The sequence below is a fragment of the Drosophila kikkawai genome, chromosome 3R, assembly GCF_030179895.1.
Source record: "Drosophila kikkawai strain 14028-0561.14 chromosome 3R, DkikHiC1v2, whole genome shotgun sequence".
NCBI lineage: Eukaryota > Metazoa > Arthropoda > Insecta > Diptera > Drosophilidae > Drosophila > Drosophila kikkawai.
In genome coordinates, this window is record NC_091731.1 from 18,432,221 (window position 1) to 18,452,867 (window position 20,647).

At 40.1% G+C, this 20,647-nt stretch overlaps 4 protein-coding genes across 14 annotated transcripts; 2 read left to right on the forward strand and 2 right to left on the reverse strand.

Annotated features, from left to right (window-relative positions):
* Positions 1-119: 119 nt before the first annotated feature.
* Positions 120-14,224, forward strand: CtBP (C-terminal binding protein). Of its 10 annotated transcripts, none has more exons than XM_017175666.3 (8): positions 120-256; positions 7,490-7,961; positions 8,030-8,335; positions 8,401-8,661; positions 8,834-8,974; positions 9,076-9,298; positions 12,747-13,078; positions 13,352-14,224. In XM_017175666.3, exons 2-8 carry the CDS (start codon positions 7,767-7,769, stop codon positions 13,439-13,441), a joined length of 1,548 nt encoding a protein of 515 aa, XP_017031155.1. In that variant the 5' UTR covers positions 120-256; positions 7,490-7,766; the 3' UTR covers positions 13,442-14,224. The 10 variants fall into 10 exon arrangements, with proteins under 10 accessions (XP_017031155.1, XP_017031159.1, XP_017031160.1 ...); XM_017175670.3 differs by having other exon boundaries at positions 12,747-13,063; XM_017175671.3 differs by having other exon boundaries at positions 12,771-13,078.
* An 842-nt stretch (positions 14,225-15,066) lies between these two features.
* Positions 15,067-19,458, reverse strand: LOC108080790 (traB domain-containing protein). 2 transcript variants are annotated; one of them, XM_017175664.3, is made up of 5 exons: positions 19,256-19,458; positions 18,713-19,009; positions 17,004-17,716; positions 16,819-16,938; positions 15,067-16,753 (listed from the first exon to the last, which is right to left on the reverse strand). In XM_017175664.3, exons 2-5 carry the CDS (start codon positions 18,852-18,854, stop codon positions 16,088-16,090), a joined length of 1,641 nt encoding a protein of 546 aa, XP_017031153.1. In that variant the 5' UTR covers positions 18,855-19,009; positions 19,256-19,458; the 3' UTR covers positions 15,067-16,087. The 2 variants fall into 2 exon arrangements, with proteins under 2 accessions (XP_017031153.1, XP_017031154.1); XM_017175665.3 differs by lacking the exon at positions 19,256-19,458 and adding an exon at positions 19,052-19,188 and having other exon boundaries at positions 18,713-18,984.
* On the reverse strand, positions 17,766-18,700 carry LOC138928778 (uncharacterized). Its single transcript, XM_070286581.1, has one exon. It carries the CDS (start codon positions 18,614-18,616, stop codon positions 17,840-17,842), a length of 777 nt encoding a protein of 258 aa, XP_070142682.1. The 5' UTR covers positions 18,617-18,700; the 3' UTR covers positions 17,766-17,839.
* Positions 19,459-19,863: 405 nt separating the features above from the next.
* Positions 19,864-20,577, forward strand: l(3)87Df (lethal (3) 87Df). The gene is made up of 3 exons (XM_017175615.3): positions 19,864-19,991; positions 20,075-20,262; positions 20,321-20,577. The coding sequence occupies exons 1-3, from the start codon at positions 19,962-19,964 to the stop codon at positions 20,433-20,435; spliced, it is 333 nt and encodes a 110-aa protein (XP_017031104.1). The 5' UTR covers positions 19,864-19,961; the 3' UTR covers positions 20,436-20,577.
* Positions 20,578-20,647: the final 70 nt, after the last annotated feature.

Consider the following 20,647-nt stretch of genomic DNA (forward strand, 5'->3'; position numbering starts at 1 on the left):
CCATGCACGTTCGAAAGATTTTATTCTATCGCGATAAAGCCGGACATCGGCAGATACCATATGCTATCGATGTTTTGACAGCTCTAGTTTGTATATACTCGATAGTGGCAGATTGGTATATTTTATCGGCCTGGACGCGGTCACACTGGTAATTTATGTGTGCAAGTGGTGGCGCTGAATTATAGAATTTCCGCAATAAATTTTGTGCAATTCGAGACACGTTTCGTGGCAAATTTGACGGCAGCGTATAGCCCAGGTGTGTGTTAAATCCGTCCGCCGCTCGCAATTGTGGGGGCGCACGTATTGCGCGGCAACGCGTCATCGACAGCCGAGCATCGCGGCATAGCGTCATTTCTGCTGTACTAAAACCTAAAATCCGCCGTGTTCGTAGTCCGCCATTTTGAAAGCTGCGAGTGGAATTTGGACGCGTTGCTGGTAAAGAAATTTTTGGAAAACTGGCCGAAAAGTGCACAAAACTTGTGAAAAATGCTCGCCGACGGTGTGTGAACGCGCCGCCAGGATTGTGCATTCGAAAATTGTGTGTGGCCTATGCTTTTGGCACGTGAATTTTGTGCAGTCGTAAACTCGCAAAAAAAAAAAAGAGAAAGAAAAAGACGCCGCTGTCGCCGCCGTACAAAGAAAAACGAATAAGCGAGAGAGAAAAGGCCGAAAAATATAATTGTGCGCCGCTGAATCGTTTCAGCGATTTAATAATACTAAAATTCTATTTTTCCACCGGATTACCATTTCATTTTGCCTTTCTGTTTGCAACGAGTGTGCGCTTGTATGTGTGAGGGTGCGATGAACGTGTACAAGAAAAATTTAAACGTGCAGAATTCTGATGAATTTTAAAGCGGAACTACTTTTTTTACATATGAGTATGTGTGGCTCTGTGTGGGTGCACGCACACTTGACCAAGTATTGTTGCGGTTTAATGCGCTTGAGTGAGTGTGTGCGAGTGAGTGAGCAACGCCTGCTGCCATATTCTATGCAAAACATAAATAAAATTGTGCAATTATTTTCCCACACACACAGGGGCGGCGAATACACACACAAGCACACACTCTCCTTCGTTTGTGTCTATTTCGTCTATATGTTTCTATATTTTTTTGCGCCCGCCTAGCGACAATATACACGCAAGGTTCACTGCGCAACGCCCACTCCCGTTCGTCCCCACTCCATTGCAACATGCTGTCTCATCGTTGTTTTGCCGCCGAAAGAGAGGGGGGAGGAAACGGAACAGAGTGGAGTGGAGACGAAAACCAACGAGTTTGAAAACTAACTAAAGCCTCATGTTGACACATTTCAAGCGAGAGGATTAAAATCCTTTAAAGGGTGAAAGTGTCTGGCGTTTTCTCGCTGTTTATCATTGAAGCGTTTTCCCCAGCGTATCAGAGCTTTAAAGTTTGCTCATTTAAGGCCGGGATATGTATAAATAGTTTCTGCTCGCATATTGACCGAAAATTACTCACATTGGCAGCTACCCATACACTCTGAGACATCTCTTCCCGTCAGAATTATATTTTATGTTTTGTTTATTCGGATTTAAATCCACACACACGCATACGACACTCAACGAGTTTGATAAAGTGGCGCATAAATACATATATATTGCTACCCATTTTTTTCTGCTTCCCATTTCAATTCGTATTGCCGCTTGTTTCTAGTTTTATTACAATTTTTGCGCTTGTCGTGTTTTTGTCGTTGCTTCTTCGCTCGTTTTGTTTCGCCGCCCTTTCACTGCCCGACGTGCCTGTACCCATCACACTCACAAACACATGCAGTCATTCGGAGACACAGTCACACGTACACAGACACACAGGCGAGCAACTCTGGCCGGAGCACCTCCCCCCGCCGGTACCCGTCCTCCCACTCGCACTTGCGGCGGAATTGTTGTCGTTGTTGCTCCTGCCGCCTGCTGCAGTTGTTAAAACTCCAGCGAGGATTTCCAATCCTATTTTTACACAACACAAATTTATTTAACATTGTAAGGTCGTACAAATGTATAATCCTTTTTCAAAATTAACCTTGATTAATTTTTTGTTTTGAGCAGGTTTTTCTTTTTTTTTTTTATTCTATTTTTATGCAATATCATGGGTCTCTGTATAAATTTACCTTTTTTTCCGAAAACAGATAAGATTGCATTAAATAGAAAACTTATTACTTGACTTCAAGTAGGTTTCTTGATCAAAATTCTACTTTAAAATGATTTAAAAACTTTGCCATATCGCAGATGAGCTCCCTTTTATGATGTTGTTTTGTTTTTGGTACAACAACAGTGTCCTTTTTTACGGGGAATTTATAAATTTGATTGGATTTAAATCCACAATCGCCCCACCACCATGTCGTTTATTTATTTACTATGCACTTCCTTCCTCACATACCAAAACATTGTTCTCTATTTTTATGCGGGTATTTTCCTTTTCTCTTTTTTTGTTGCCGACTGCTGCACGCGTGAAAAAATGCACACCTGCCCAAAGAATTTCACACTTTGAGGCGAGGATGGCAGAGAAAAGGGGATGGGAGAGAGGAACCCAAGCGAAAGCAGCATCTGAAATAGCACATAAGATTTAAATTTAAATACAAGTCGGAAACTAAAATTCGGGCAAAAATACAATGGCAGCAATATGTCTATACCGTAGGCACCCGTATTTTAAAAAGGTATATTGTGTTCTTGAAATAGTTTGTTGCAGGTAGTAAAAATGGAATATAATAAATTGCTTTGTTAGCATCAATAGTCGATCTGATCTAGTCAGGTAATAACGAACATAATTTTGTTAGTCGATAACTCACATTGTTCTTAATATAATTTAAATTCTGACAGCTATGTTTTCATAAGTGAAATAGTAGTTGGTTTTTACGCTGCTAATCAAATTTTAAAGTCGGTATGGAAACCTAAGGTATTTGGTCGTTTTATCACTTTCTTCTCGCTTGATCGATATGTGTGCTCTTCTTCTGTATAAGTACAAATAACAACATATATACAATTTCTGATGGCTCAGGCCAAAATCCGTCTAAGACAAGAGATACAGATATACCAATAATAGAAACCCCAGCAATTTGTAAACGTGCGAGAGGGGGCAATAGATAAGTTAAATTTTATTTATTTTGTTTTTTCTTTTTGTTTCCCGACTTCTGGTCACTTGCTACTCGCGCTATGCTGGCTTGCAGTTTTCAATGTGCGTCATTCGCAGACCGAGCACCAATCAATATTAAAATAAAATGAAAGGGGAAAACGAGAGGAAAAGCAATAATAAACAAGAAATGCAGAATGACAAATGCAGACCAATAAAAACATTGGTCAATGTCACGCAGCCCTACAGTTAAAGTGGTTTTCCGGAGAAATGTTTAAGATCTTAAAATATTACTTGATAAAATGTGTATTTTGTTAAACGCCTACGGTTCATTCTAGACATTCTGCTGGAAGCTTTGTTTTTAAATCATAGGCCTTTAATACAGTTATCATACTCTGTGCTGGCATTTATAAGCGACATCAGCGAGAGTGTTGCAGTAAACTGTGTACAGATTTCGCTCGAAAGTGTTCCGTTTTATTAAGAGTAGGCAAAAGTCAGGTTACTCGCTGATCAGATTAGGAAAAGTATTTGTCAAATCGTTTAATTTTGAACGGTTCATCTTGCATTTTAAATGCGAAAAAAAGTGTGTTGTCTTTTCAAAAAGTCAGTTTGCTTATACATCGTACAATATTGAAACAAACACTTTTTTGATATATGAACCGCACTGTGATTAATTTTCTATAAAAAGCTTTTCCAGTATTTATAAACGGTATCTTATTGTCGAGATAGTAACTTTGTTTTATTTTTTCTTTTGCAATAACGAGGCTTTTCGCGTCATCTTAACAGCCGGCTTTAAAGCAAATGCATGAAATGGAAGGCAGAAATTGAAACCAAACGAGAAACGAGAAAAAAGCAACGGGAGGAGAAGGTGGTGAAGACTGCGGGGGCCGTAAAAACGCGGGAACGCAACGTCACGAAGCTGAAAGAAGCAGAAGCAGCGCAGCACAGCAGAGCACCCGTTGAGTCAGGCAAAAAAACAAGTTTCTCGAGTAAACTTAAAGTACTAAATTCGCCAAAGCCGTCGCAGTAATGACGCATGAGCAGTAGCGTTTTCAATTTTCCGATGCAGCAGCAGCTTCCCCCAATATCCTCCCCCTGGAAATTCCTAAAGTTTTCCTGGCACTCGAACGCTTTAAAAACTCTTTGCTCCTGATGCGCATGACTTATTAAAACGTGTTCAAGCACATATGTATGTACATACGTATGTATGTATGTATGTATATATCGCGCAAAGGCATTAAGCCAACAAACAATTTAAGCGAACACAGTTTTTCCTGCCTGAAATTGTGGCCAAAGGAAAAAAATTGCCAACAAAGAAATGAAAACAAAATCGGATGAAAGAAAAAAGAACATAACCATTGAGTTGCTCTTTTGCTGACTTTTCCACTACACACTCTTCCCCTCGGCTACTTTCTGTTCCTTTACGGCCTCTCTTTTATCGTGCGTCGCGTCCGTCTGCCTCGTTTCATGTTGATAAACCGGTTTTCAGTTTGGTTTGGTTTGTTGCTGTGCCGCCTGCTGTCCCCAGGCCATAAAAAGATATAGTATGTACGCGGCCATCGTCATCGCGGTCGGAGTTACTCGTGGTGCCACTCACTCACTAGTGGTGCCAGAAATCCGATAGCGAATAATCGTTAATTTTGCAAATCCAAGCAATTGAGGAATGCGTGAGCATGATTTGACTTATTTCTCATAGGCTTTGATTAGGAAACTTTCTGTACAATTTATGTAGATCTTTAGAGGCGCATTATTCATTAGAAACTCTTCGGTGATTCCCTTGATTTTAATCATTTATTTCTATCCATATATAATAACTTTAAAGTTCCAGTAGCACCAACAGTCGAATGAGATTTTGGTTTATAAAACTCCAATCGTTATATATCATTCAAATCGATGTAAATATTACAATTAATAGTCCTGTATAAAAAGTTTGCAAAAAAATATGTGTTATTTAACCAATAAATATTGGCTACAATACTTAATAAATGTATTTTCCGATCGAAATTGGCAATTCATCAATAAAAGCAGCTAAACTGGCATTACTGAAGTCGATTTGTTAGGCAGCTCACCTCAGCATCGGAATCGGAATCGGTTATAGGAAGCAGACACATCGAGTTCAGGTAGCAACGCGTCGTACTTCGAATGTATCTGTTAGATACAGGCCATTGCGCACACCGACGCTTGTTGGATTTATAATGGTTATTATTTGTTGGATATGATTTGTAGTGTTATATGATTTTAATTCATGTTTATACCTATTATTCCTTATTACCCCGCGGCATCAACAGGTTTTCTCTGTCGTTTCGATGGATTCCCATGTCTTACGGCGTGGGCGCTCGCACATTGCGGTTAGCACATCCTGTGGCACCATTCAATACAAAAAAAAAAAAAAAAAAAAAAGAAGCAAAACCTGAAGCAAAACTGGTTTCTGGCTGGCGCGGTTTGAAAAACTCTGACATTTTCCATTTCGACTGTTGATGGAAGCTAGTAAGCTGAATTTGTGCGATTTTTTGTATCATAAGAGAGCAAGCCTTCAAAGAAATGAATCTAAATGAATAACTCGGAAAGAATTGTTTTTTGTTTTGTATTTGTTTCTATTCGATTCCTGTACTGTTCCTGTTTATCGTCCAAATGCTAAAACCTTCTTAGTATTTAACGAAATCAATATAAAGCAAACATTAATAAAATACAATAAATAGGAGGTAAAAACAAGATAGGCAGAATGAAAATTGAATATTTATTTTGGCAATAAATATGTCTCATTTGAAAGCGAAATTCCATTAAATAATCGGAAATTCCAAGCAGGGTGTTTTTATAAAGAAAAGATTGCGGTCAGAGAGGCACACATTTTGTGCATGATGAAATTGTTTTTAATTAAAAAAAAAAAAGAAACTTTGCATCCACTTGACTCGCTATTCACTTGATAAATATACCAAATCGCAGTTGTGTGGTGATGGAACTGGAAAATTTGTTTTTCCCTTGCTCCAATGCATAATTGTGTTTACATGCATTTTATATTTTTCTCTTTATTAATCGGTATTATTCTCTAATACTAATCGAGTCTATTTTAAAGTACAGGGAAAACAGTTTTGACGTTGTGCAAAAATAAATAAAAAACTTTATGTATTGTTGCTCTTTCAGCTTTTATTATTATTGTTGTCTCGTCGGTCTTTCATACTTTGGCTCAATACGTGACACATGGCTGATGTGGGAAGTGACTGATGGTTGCGACGCGGGGTAGATGTTTGTATAAACATAGCTTATAGCCATAGAGACAGTCATTCCGAGCTTATCTTATATTATATAAATATATTTTGTGTGTGCTCGTGTATGTACATATATATGGCTCATTGCATACACTTTGTACCGATTTTTGCTACGCTTATCAGCGATGTAGAGTAAATCTCCTCTGTTTAAATATAACAAAAACTACTCAAATGTCAGCTCGCAATTAATGGGATACGTATGTGTTATTTGTTGCCGGATTATTTCATTTCATTCAAGGAACTGGTTTATATATATTTTGAAGATAGTTTTATTAGGTTATTTCAGTATTTATTGTTTTTATAAGAAAAGCAAATATAATAGAATGAGCTCTGGATGTTGAAAGATTCACTGGGCGCCAATCTAAGCTTTATAGCATTTTCCATTGAAATCCTATAAATAATAATATATTTTAAAGCGATCAAAGTTGCTAAGGCGTTCCAGGTCACACTTAAGTCAATCCCAAATACATATGTACAAGCATGTATCGGTCACATTGTCATCACGCCGAGCTAAACTTTCCTGCCATCCGTCGGCCCATGCCATTCCTCGTCAGATAACCAAGAAGTGCCCGTTGATAAGATACGGTGGGCGACTACTACTACACGTAATCCAAGTCGATCATATATATAGAGACCTATGGAGGGTACAGTACCTTGTGCTACTGAGTAACTGATTTTGTTCAAGCTTCTAAATTGTTCTACTAGTTGCGGGGGTTATAGATTTTTCGTTTGTCTAGATGGGGGGTTCGAGTTCACATGGCCTTTAAGCCACGCCCTTTTTGGCGCGAGTACGAGGGGAAGCGTCGGGCACAGGCCAGAGAATTTGTTTGTCACTTGTGAACGGCGTTAAATTTCTATGTTTCTGCAACGACACCTTCCAACACCCACCCACCGCCATGTCCACTCCCCAACCACTCAATGATAGGGAGGGAATATGAAAAAGGGGCGGGGGATATGTGAGTGCGGCAATAACGTAGCTTTATCGCTGATGTCGGCGAAATGCAAACAAAAACTTCATCGGCAAATTTTTGCTGACATTGTTATTTTTTTTTCTTTCTTTTTTTTTTTTGTGCTCTCTTAACGACAACATCACATTTCATGTTTTCCATTTAATTTATATGTTTCTCGTCATTGTTGCTTTCATTGCAGGATTCTCGATGTCAATATGAAGCGCCAAAAATGATTGCAGCGTTTGCATAGTATAATCTTCAAACGGTTTTTTTTCATTGATTTAACTTAAAACGGTCGACCAGCCATCAGTAAGAGCAGTGAAAGGGCTCTATTCCTCACAAGCCTGCGCTTTGCTCACGGTAAACCACTGACAAAGAATTAAGAGGAGCCAAAAGTACGGGAGTTTAATAAAGATACACCTCGACGACCGAAGAGTAGGGGACACATCAGACATCAGGAACAGTGACAGCGCGAGATGGACAAAAATCTAATGATGCCGAAGCGTTCGCGCATCGATGTGAAGGGAAGCTTTGCCAACGGCCCGCTTCAGGCCCGGCCATTGGTGGCCCTCCTCGATGGACGCGATTGCTCCATCGAAATGCCCATCCTTAAGGATGTGGCCACGGTGGCCTTTTGCGATGCACAGAGCACCTCCGAAATACACGAAAAGGTTAGTGACTAAATTCACTTCGTTATCGGCCTTCTAATTGTTTTTTTTTTTTATTTGTTTTTATATAGGTACTCAACGAGGCAGTGGGAGCACTAATGTGGCACACCATTATCTTGACAAAGGAGGATCTGGAGAAGTTTAAAGCTTTACGCATCATCGTGCGCATCGGCAGCGGCACAGACAACATCGATGTGAAGGCGGCGGGTGAACTGGGCATTGCCGTTTGCAACGTTCCCGGTTATGGAGTTGAAGAGGTGGCGGACACGACGATGTGCTTGATCCTCAACCTCTACAGACGGACATACTGGTTGGCGAATATGGTGCGCGAAGGCAAAAAGTTCACCGGACCCGAGCAAGTGCGGGAGGCAGCGCATGTAAGTTGCAAATAAATTAAATTATTTAGAAGCACAAATTAAGTTAAATCGATTTCCCTTTACAGGGCTGCGCACGCATCCGCGGTGACACATTGGGCTTGGTGGGACTTGGTCGCATCGGCAGCGCCGTCGCCCTGCGCGCCAAGGCATTCGGCTTTAATGTCATCTTTTATGATCCCTACCTGCCCGATGGCATCGACAAGTCGCTTGGCCTCACACGCGTCTACACGCTACAGGATCTGCTTTTCCAGTCAGACTGCGTTTCTCTGCATTGTACGCTAAACGAGCACAACCATCATTTAATCAATGAGTTCACAATTAAACAGGTGAGTTGATATGGAGAAGCATTAAGATTTAAAGATATCGGTCATTTTAAATAGACATAAATATGTTGGAATATATAGGGACATCGATACTGTATTGATATTTGAATCGAAAGCCGAAACGTACGGATACTCTTTGTGCACAAATTTTAATCATTCTATTTTGTATTGTTAGATGCGACCTGGTGCATTTCTGGTGAACACCGCCCGGGGCGGTCTGGTCGATGACGAGACTCTGGCGTTGGCGCTGAAACAAGGACGGATAAGGGCAGCCGCATTGGATGTGCACGAAAACGAACCTTACAATGTATTTCAAGTAAGAGATTGTTGTAAAACGAGACATTTTACGCAATCTGAGTTGGCGCCGCACCCACGACGGATGTGTTCTGGACTAACCAATTTCTTATTGATTTGCAGGGCGCACTGAAGGATGCCCCCAATCTGATCTGTACACCGCATGCCGCTTTCTTCAGCGATGCGTCCGCCACGGAGCTGCGCGAAATGGCGGCCACCGAGATCCGTCGAGCGATCGTCGGCAATATTCCAGACGTCCTGAGGAACTGCGTCAACAAGGAGTACTTCATGCGCACGCCGCCGACCGCTGCCGCCGGTGGCGTGGCGGCGGCTGTTTATCCCGAAGGTAAACTACAAATGATATCAAATCAAGAAAAGTAGACAGAGAGAGAAACAGAGAGACAGGCGAGCAAGAAGGGAGCGTTATAACAAGAAAAACAAAATAGAAACAAAACAAAACAATTAAAAAACAAAAGAAATCAACCAACAAAACCGAGCAAAAACCATTTAATACAATACCAGAAATCGTTTAAACCACACACACATTACTTTATAAACTACACACTCACACATACACCATACCATACCTACACACGCACACAAACATACTTCTATTCTTTCTCAGACTTATTCAAAAGTATATATATATATATAGGCGGGCGCAGAGATGCGCTTCAGAGAAGAAAGTATAACATTTAAAGCAAGATTCAAGAGCACACACGCTATAAGAGTTGATATATAAGTTTAAGCTACACACAGATCCATATATATATATATGTATAGATATATACATATGTATATATATATGAAATGTTTGACGTCGATGAGAGGAGGATTACAGCACAGCCGGCGTTACGGTAAAAGAGTTACGTATGTGTGTATGTATGTATATGCATTGTTTTGGCAAAACACTTTCGAAAATACATTTATTTGTCCCATGCGTACTATTTGAAATTCCCATTTCGGCCTGCCACTTTGTGAAAATCAATTTAAGATATCACGATAAGCATTTAAATTCCTTGATTTAAAAAGAAAGAAAAAAAAAATAAGCGCGAACGCATAAATAGAGTGACATTATATACATACATATAAATAAATAAGTTTAAAGATTATTTACAAATCAAAAACAAGGTGAAAGTAAACAATATGATGGATTATTGTTGTTAATGTTTCGCGAAACTCCCCTATTTGGCACCTCTTCTTCCATGCCCCGCACATGTATCCGCCTTGAAACAGAAACTAGAAGAAACAATCGGCGGAAAGTATGTAAAGTAATTATGTTCAGTGTAGTCCTCATATTTAGCCACGTATTCATTGTGTATTTAAAAATGATTATCATTATTATTATTATAAACGTGAAACCAACCATACCAATAATTCCAAAATGGGTAACTCCCGAATCGTCGAAACATACTTTTTGAGCTTAAGAAAATTCTTTATATTATGTTGCGCCATTTATTGCTGACTAACGATTGTAAAATGATTCGAATAAGAGAACATATAAGAAGCCCCAGAGAAATTATTATTTGGCTGCTCAACGCTCTGCTCTGTATTACAAAATGATCTCATCATCCACGTTTATTTTCGCCTTACGTATGTAATTCTTGTATTTTCGATTGGCTAAATCAAGCGGCAGAGAAGTGAACAATGACTTTATGTGCAAAGTATAGATATGATAACACACACGGCGCGTCGGATTCAACTACCATCTATCCAGAAACAGAAACAAGCAGAAAACTACAGTTAAATTAACGCATAGTCTATGTACATTTTAAAATATATAAATGAAATTATATTAAAGCAAAAACCAGCTAAACAAATCGAAAAAATAAACAAAACCGAAAAGAAAAGAAAAGAACAGAAAAAAAAGAAATGATAATACATGTAATATTAATGAACTTAGATTTAGACCTTAACGATAAAGGCAGCTGGGCGACGACGATGATGATATAGCGAGCATATATGATCATCATCATCAGCGAGTGGTACATTAAACATTGTTAGCGTGTAAATTGTAATTTTATTTACCGAAAATATATATATATTTACATACACATAGAAACACAGACGAGCGACAAAAATTATAAGACTATAATTTTGTACAATTTTGCAATTTAAGTTTAATTACTAAAAGCTTCAAGCGGAATCGTCTCCAATGTCTGGTTGCATTCTTACTTCTCTAATTTTCTTAAATATTCATAATCTTATCCGATAATGTTCAAGAACACACCTCTCTTCCCAATTCATCGGGTGAATAGATTGCCCAAGTCTTAAATTCCTTTTCAAGCTTTATTCTATTTTATTTTATTTTTTTGTATTTGGTTGTTTTTTATAAGTTCCAAAAATTGTGTATTATTTAAAACATTTACAAGCACAAAACATACACGCATATAAAGCACACTAAAAAAGAAAAAGAAAACAGACACAAAATACAGAAGCTGTATACACTCACACATCAAACGCACACACACACACACACACATCCTATATAGCAAGCTGCAACAACAAATGAGCAAAGTAAAACATAAATAAGCATAAGTCTAAAAGTAAACGTAATGAGACAAAGGAATAAAATACTGTTATTTTGTAATGTATAAAAAGGATATTTTTAATAACTGTGAAAGCTAAATAAAATTACAAGCGTAACAATTGACGATGAAGCACAAAAACGAAACGAAACAAAACAACAAAAAATCAATGAGACGTTTATTTGAAAACCAAGAAAAACATTTTCATAAAAAAATACAAACAAACAAAAAACAAGAAGATAAAAACAAATAAAACAAAATCTTTCATGAACACAATTGTTTTAACTTTGCCAAATCGGAAGCTGTCAAATTGTGTCCACTTTTGATAAACATGTTTGATGAAAGACTGTGCCTTCGACCAATTTATTGTTATCTTGGGATGATGATGGATTAATTGATTCATTGAGAGCAAGCAGCGCAGAGCACACCATTAAGTATAAGGAGTAATTTCGGCGAAAGTCAGCAATGAATGGCCCAACGGCAGGCGGAATCTTTAGCCATAGCTCATTTGTATCTTTAGCTGTAGAAAAAAACCAGAAAAAGATCCGTTCCATGACTTGAATTTCAGGGGAGACAATATTTTCCTGAGTACTGGTATCATGGCGTGACTCTGAAAAACCCAGAGCTCGTTAATAACAATTGATCATTTTCTTCTCTACAAATATAACCTGGCGGAAAACAGATCCTTTGCGCTCTGTTTGGCCCCTTCGTTTTGGTCCTTGCAACGTTTTTTCAGAACCAAAAACTATGGAGAGCGATGCGGTTGAACGGTCGCACATTGAGAGTATGCATATGTAGTTAATGATTTTAAATTGTTTCCAAACGAACCCAAAGAAAACAGATTAATATTTATCATTAAATATTTATATTTATATTCACAAACAAATTGATAAAACTCAACAAAGAACGGTTGCAAAAATCCTCTTGGTCTCTTGAACATACTAAACCGAAGGGTTTATTTCTGCTTTTTTTCTGACAATTCCTATTTTCGAGCTCTGGTTTTGGAAAATTTGGATTTTTAGGGGCGACGAAGGCGGATATTCCCCCCAACACAGCATCATTGCATCACTGTTAAACCCAAGATTTCTCTCATATATAGTCAGTCGCCACCTCCCAGATTACACACAGACTCTGCCAACTATTACAGCAAATCGAAACCAACAATTCTCCCACATAATACCAAAACCAACAAAAACAGCAACATTTCATAACTTTTTACCTAACTTTCAACTACCAAAATATGAACCAAATCGAAATACAATCCAGGATTAAATGGCGGCTATTATACAGGCGCACTGCATCATCGGGCACACAGCACCACGCCGCACGATGGTCCCCACAGCACAACCAACTTGGGCAGCACAGCCGTCGGCGGTCCGTCAGCCGCTGCGGCAGCCGCCGCTGTTGCCGCTGCACTGGCTCCGCCGCCGCCGCCCAACTCCTCCGTGGCCGCTGCTGCGGCCGCCGTTGCCGCCGCTGCTGCAGCCGCCGCTGGCCTCCTACCATCGCCGAACAACGCTGTGCCCGCGGGGCCGCATTTGTCGCCCCACCACCAGGTGGGTGGTGGAATGCCTCTTGGAATTGTGAGTAGCCAATCGGTAGGTAGCCCATAAAGCTCTGTTGTCTTGTGTTTGTGTGTGCGTTTGCCAACCTGACGCCACGAGCGGCATATACTCTCTGTGGTAAACGTGTGTTGTGTGTGTTGTTGTGTTGTGTGTGGCTCCCCAGTTAGTCCGTGTTCGTTGCTGTTATCGTTAGTCACTGGTTGGTTAGTCGTAGTTGAGTGTTGGCTATAGGCTAGGGCTTGCTTACTGAGACCGAGTTGGACATGCCTTGCTAATCCTTATCCTTGCCCTCCTCTTGCTTTTTAGCCCCTGAGTGCGCCCGACCCTAATAATCACCTGTCATCGTCGAGCATTAAAGCGGAGGTGAAGGCAGAGTCGGCGGCGGAGGCGCCGTAGGCATCACAAGCTGCAGCTGCTGACCCACGAAGCTGGAGCCCAGAGCTGGGGAGTAGAGTGATGATGACAACGGGGAGTGGCGCAACGGAGTCCAGCACAACCAACTGGAGGGAACGAACGAATGGAAGCGAGAGTAACATTAAATCCCAGGAGTAGTCGTCATCTATCAAATGTCAAATGTGTGTGGAGTGTGAAGTCCCCAAGACCGTGGCGTGTGGTTCTTCTTCTGTTCTAATGAAGGATTCCTTGCGCCGCTTGCGCCAGCGCTTGATTTAAATTTTTCCAAAAGTTTCTATGTGTTTTTAATATTTAAAATACGATACATACTTGCATTACCAGACCTCCCCCAAAACAAAACAAAAACGAAAACAACGCAGGAAAACAAGGACGAGTAAAGAATTGGGGTGGATGGCGGAGATAATCCCACACACACAAAACTAAGCTCCTCAAGAATTAATTACATCCTTAGACTTTAATTTGTAACTATCTAGAACTTTACGGTTACAATTTAAGATTTTTTATTTGTATTGCAGCAAAAGTGTAAGTAAAAAAGAAAAAAAAAATATGTTACCTACATATAAGCGCAAAAACACAAAACGTTTTAAATTTCAAGAAAGAAACCGAAGCAAGATTACGTTGGCATACAAACAAATTCAAGTGAACTCTACTAGAAACAAAACAAATGCAACACACACAAGAGAGGAGTCGTATAGAGCTAAGCTATGTTTAAAGTATATATAATTAAAAAGAAAAAAAAAACAATAATAAAAGAAACAGCGACAACACTTGCTTTTTAGTGGAAATATCGACGACACGGAGAGAGATCTTCGACAGAAGAGCTTTGCAGTTTGCAGATTATCTAGTCTAGTTTTGGGTAAATACGGTTCACTGGGATGAACATGTTCACTTCCTAATTTGTTCAAAAGATTTAATTCAACAATTACTTGTTCACTAGCTATTACTCAGTTGTTCCCTAGTCATGAAGATATCTCTGAGTATAGAATTTTAACGGCATTTTTAATTGTGAGTAAAAAAAGATAAATATTTTCCATTAATTTTATAAAATTTTTCGAAATTAACAAAACTTACAAAATCCATATTTCAATTCAATTCGGGAAGCTGTTCTGGATTCGTTTTTAGAAGGTTAATAAAACTACTTATTGAATTGAATTTAAGTATTTACCTATAAATAAAAAGTTGAGCAAATTAAACCATATGAAAAAAAATGAACAACATTGAAAAACTGAATTATAAGAATAATTAGAGAGGAACATATTCATCGCTGAGCTTAGTGAACAATCACTCATGAACAGGGCATCAAAAAGAAATGTTATCTAATGTGATAAAGGGCGAAAACAGAGTGTTTTTTATAATAATAAGATGCGTAACGCCATACGATTTTGTTGCACTCAAATTATCAGAGTTGGCTTAATGATCCCTTGAAATTCGCTTCAAAAATCAGAGGGAGCGCTCAAAAATTTTGGAAAAGAAAAAATAGTTTGCATATGACATTTCATTTATGGGCGTTATGCATCTTGTTATAATATAATGGTTAAAAGTAATCACAATCTGCATAACTGTATGTGGCATTCCTTTTCCAAAAAATTAAATGATTGTTGATGGGCTCTGATCGACAGTAATACATTTAGTACATTTATTTGAGTCAGTTACGAACAAAGGCTTGTTTGTCGGCTTCTGGTGGTAAGTTACATATATATTCTAAATGCTACACAACACTATTTACGGAATACATACTGCTTATAGTTGCTGTTTTTGTTTTTTTTTGTATGCACTTTAAAAGCATGTTTTACGTTTACAACGCTCAGATGTAGTATATATAGGTAATAAAGTACATGTACATATGTATGGTTTTGTATGTTTCGGCTTTCGTTTTGTAAAATTCCCCCCATCGTTACTACTAATATGTATTAGCTCTAATAAATTTATCAAACACTGAAGGGTTCCCATCACGTTAGTAGTCCCTTAAATATATGAACAGTAATAACTTTTTTGTTTTTGTTTAGATTTCTGCTACGGAATGAACAACAGCTATGTACGACTTCGAGTGAATGAAATATTGTATATGCATTGGGGCATTTTGATTGATTTGTCGAGCTTAAAACAAACAACAGCTCAATACCTTAATTATACAAAACCTAGTTTCTTGTAAATCTAGTTCTTTTCTTTGTAGTATTTGTTTTTCTCCTTTACATTTAAAATGGAAATGTTCTTTTGTTTTAGGGACTTGGGTTAATTAGTCTTTGATTAAAACTATAACTGATACACTAAGATGATATATTCCAAAGAAAGAATATTACATAAATTGTGATGTTATAGTCCAATTGTATACAAGTATTCTGAAAATTAAAAACTACCTTTATCTGAAACGGTCTTTTCGTGTTTGGTTTGTGGATATATATATGTATATATGTACATCCAGTTATATTTTTACGTATATAAACGCGTCTATCAAAACATCATCATTGTACAATAAAATACAACAGAACAAATTCGCTTCATCTGCGTGTGCAGGTCATGTGATTAAACGTCAGAAATAAAAATTAAACATTGCAGCAGGCTTGATGGGTACTGCAGTCGCCTCACACACTTGGTCCCCCCCGTCCAGTCCCATCGCCCATCGTTTATCTAAAAGAAACGCGTGAGCCGGGGTCGCAGGAAACGAAAGGCTCCATAGCAGCCCAGGCCAATGAGGCCGTACTTCAGCGTATATGTGCAGATGCGCTGGCCAAGGCTGGCCGGTGGAATTTCGAGTATAGCTGGAATTTTCTTGGGATCGACGGTACCCCACATTTTGGCAATCCCATTGGCATGCCCGATGCCCACGACACCGACAACACGCACTGGACGGATCTGCTGGGCACCCGGCGCAGCTTGGGGTAGCGCCGCTAGCTGCAGCGAGTGACACAGGAAGATGTCCCGCTCGCGTACGAAAACATCAGAGAAGGCCGGAAACTCGCCGGCCATCTCCTGCATCAGCTTCTCTAGCAAATCGCTCTGCTTGCATTCCTCCACCTCCTCAATGCTAATGCTGTCGGTGAAGGTCAGGCGCCACACCAGCTTCATGGTTTGCCACGCGGACAGAGCACGGAGGGCACGGTACAGGGTTATACGGATGGGCCGGTCACCCAAGTGCAGAATGCAGCCGGGTAGCTTGTGGATCTCCTCGAAGGCACGTCGAAACTCACCGCCCGGCGCCATTCCCAGATCCTTGGCGATCTGGGCGCTCATCTGCAGCAGCAGAATAAAGAAAATGCCGTTGATGTAGCCATGTGTCTGCAGGATTCCTCGAATCTGAATAGGAGAAAAAAAACATTTGCAATGTTTTGTAGGAATGTTTTCCCGTTTCCAGCAATTACCTTGGGTATATTGATGCTCTTGGCCTCTTCCAGCAGAGTTTTCTCGTCGAGTTTCAGTATGTGAATACGGGATGGGCACAGCTCAACCATGACCACATCTGGACGGACATTCCGTATGACCTGTAGAATGATATTTGTTTAATTTAAGTTAATTTAATAAAATTACTAAAGTTAAAGTTACTCACATATGAGACGTCATCCTGCGACTCCTCACTGAAGTGTGCCGTACCCACCAGATAGACCTTGCTGCCAAATGGCGTGTTCAGAAGCGTCACTGTCGAGGGCAGATTCTCTTCAAACTCCTCGATAGTATCGTAAATTTTGATATCCCGCTTAGTTTGCGGCTGGTCGAGCGCGGCCGGCACTAGATCCCGCTTCGCGCCATCGCCATCGGCCACAGCCGAAGCCTCTGCAATGGATATGTCCAGCTTTTGTTTGCTGGTCTGAAGTAGTGACTCCGTTTTGCGGCGACGCTTATCTGTGATTGAGGCAGAGTCCGGCACAACTGCTTTGCTGGGCGATTTCTTTAAAAGGTTCTTCACGTCACTGCCACCTTCGACCAGCACCACCTCGTTCTCCAGGTCCTCTTTTTTAATGGAGTTGTCGTTAATTTCTATAATTGACAGGTTAGGATTATCCGTCTTGAATATTGTCTTGTTGGCCAGCTGTGATTTGGGATCGACTTCCTCCTGTGAGTTCGTGTCCAGACTCTCGGATTGGATCAGCAGCATGCTGGCATTTAGAGCTGGCGTCGGACTGTTAAAAGCTGCCGCCGAAGATGAACCGAAGGCCTTGTTGGCATTCGGTGTCGATTCGTTTCCAATTTCAGTACTGCCTACCTTGCTTGAGGAATTGGGTGGTTGCAGAGGGGTTTGGCTGAGTTCACCCAAAAGGCTCTCTGGAAAAATATATGGAAAGGGTGTTTAAAAATAATGGGAATTTATAGCTAAAGGTTCTCTTAAAAAATATATCTTTTTCGTCTGATTTTAAATACAAATGTTCCTTGTTTCCCTTTATATCTTTACTCAAGTTTGGAGATCTCCTCTTCATAGAACATTTCCAGCTGCTTTAGATATTCTCTGGAGAAACTTGTATCCCGACAGCTGCTCCTTAAGAATTGCTTAAACATTTGAAAGCACTGTTGCTTTATGGCACCATTATTTATCGGCCGGCTCTTGTCCTGTTCGGCCAGCTGTGTCTCGTATTTAAGGATTAGCTTTTGCTTGAGACCCTTAAGCTTCTCAGCGACGTTAATTTGTAATGAAGGTTTGCGGCGTTTGTAGGCGAGAACGCATGCAGTCTGCACTATTTGGGCCAGCTCATTGTCCAATTTCTTGAAATGATTTTTGAATATCTTATCATCGCTAGAGAAGCCCTCAAATATTTGCGATAAAAGCTGGTTTGGAAAAGTCTCTGGAGTTTGGGACTGCAGGGACTGGCGTGTTGCAAGCATGAGATTTCGCTTGATGCTACGGCTGAATGTGGCCTTTTGTTGATTCTCGTGGCATAGCTTGTTCAGCTGTTTCTCGTGGTGATTCGTTTGGATTTGTAGGGCAAGCACCTTCAGCTTGAGAGCATTTACCTCGCGCTCGAGGAGTGCACGCTCCTCCAAAAGATGTTTATAAGCATAGAGATCTTCCGAATTATTGGAAAAATCTTCATCGCTGAATTTCTCCTTCTGCATACATTCCTCATCCTGCAGTTCCTCCTCCTGAAGTTCCTCCAGTTCGATATCAAGGCTGGAGGAGGGCTGCACAGATGAAGATCCGCTTGGGGTTAGCTGGTACTTCATTTTCATCTGTAAATGTCCAGATGCTTCTCCGATAGGAATCTGGGAGAGCCGACTCGTGCCTGCTGTTTGGGGTGAGAAAGTAATGCCGCTTGGCCAACTTACCATTACATGTCCGGTAGGCCAGATTGGACAGCTGGTGATCCAGAGCACTGTCGTAGAGTGTGCTATCGCCCATGTAGGAGTTCGTCTTTCCCTCCGGTGTGCCGTTGTTGGACGCGAACGACGAGGAGGCGGATATGTCCATGGCGGTGTCTCTGTTTGAACAGTTGCCAGTAGGAAGAATTGGTTACGTGTGGAAATTCGGTTTCGGGTGATAATGTAGTCGGATACGGCTGCCACCACGTATGTACATCTGTTGCTGCCTGCTACGGCGTCTGTGTGCGTGTGCGTGATGAAGAACTGGGAGGTGCAAAAGTTAAACAGAGATTATCAGAGACATACCGAGTAGATAATAAGGCTGACACTCTGTCCAGAGAACGTTGCTTTACTCTTACTGCAATTTTGTATTTATTTTTTGCGTACGTGTCGTATGTTCATTGCCTGGTGAATTTGGGGGTTTCTCAACTGAGATAGAACTCCTGGCCGGGTCAGTTTGTGTTTTAAAGCCTATTTAGTGATTTAAAGCTCCAAGTCATAGTTTCTTACCTGAAAAAGTGTATTTAATTTTGTTGTGTTCTTAGGTGCACATCAGCGGAAAATAATTGACACAGATTCGCTGCTTGAAGGATGGGCCTGGCTACGACGGATAGTCGCTTGGAGCTCTTGTGCGTGTGCCTTTAATTGTAATAAAAACCCAAAAAACTAAAGAAATTAAACTGTGGCTGTGGCAAATTGTCGTTTTCTTGTTCTTTCAACTATAGCTGTAGAAATCGAAGCATCGATGGCAATATCGATACACCAGAAGTGTTGTGTCAATCACAATCGATTGTTGCTTACAATGGCGATAGTAATAAAAACAGTTTCAAAGAGTTTTTTTTTTTATAAAACACACATTTCGTAAGCCAAATAGCAAATCAATATCACTGAATATGTATTATTTAGTAAGAATTGAGAATATGTACTTCTTGAATACATTGAGTAATAATTACGGAATATAACAAAATTGGCAGATATATATTTTAAGCTTCCGTTTCTCCATCAATCTAACATACTTATTTTGTTTTTGTAGACACACAACTTCTATAAATTAAAAATTAAAAAATAAAATAGTGGAAACTCTGCATCATCAACGATACAAAGTATTTTTTTTTAAGAAAACATTAGGGAATATCGATCTATCGATTTCCACAATCGGCCACCTCTAGTTATTTTGTTTTGGTTTTCTTCCGGATTTTAAACAGCAAAATCAGGCATGGCCGATGATCCTGAGGAACCTAGCAAGGTACGCATAACTTAGACCCAAGGGCGAATGTCCCTAGCATGTGCAGTTTAAGGAAATATCACTTGCTTACTTGATCTTTACAGAGCTTCTTTATCTTTGGCCGCGATGTGTCGCAAATTCCGTGCTTTCGTAACAGTTTTCTCTATGGAATCAGCGGGGGAATTGGCATCGGCGTGCTGACCTTCCTGGGCACCTCACGCACCCACCTGTCTACGCATGTAGGCTTTGGGTCCTTCTTCTGCGGCACCGTAGTTTACTGGATGGCCTGCAGGTAGGTGGATTAGGACTTGACCCACCCCCGATCCGTGTTAATTGTCTTTATCTCACAGGTATCAATGGTCGGCGAGGAGGTTTGAGCAGACGCAGTTAAGGGAGGCTATGCGCCGTCAAGCACAATACGAGGGCACAGAGGTCGAACGGGATTTAGATCTTAAGTCTGCGTAGCATAAGATCCTGACAAATGAATGCTAATTGATTTCTATGTATGTACCCGAGGATTAAGGTATTCAATCCACAATTGTAAAAACCACTTTGTTACCAAACAGCTTTATAATAGATTGTAAGTGAAATCTTACCTTGAAGTTAATCGTTCTCCTTTGACGTATTTTATTTTGCCTTTATAAGGGAATTGTATAAGGAAAGGTTATGCACTTATT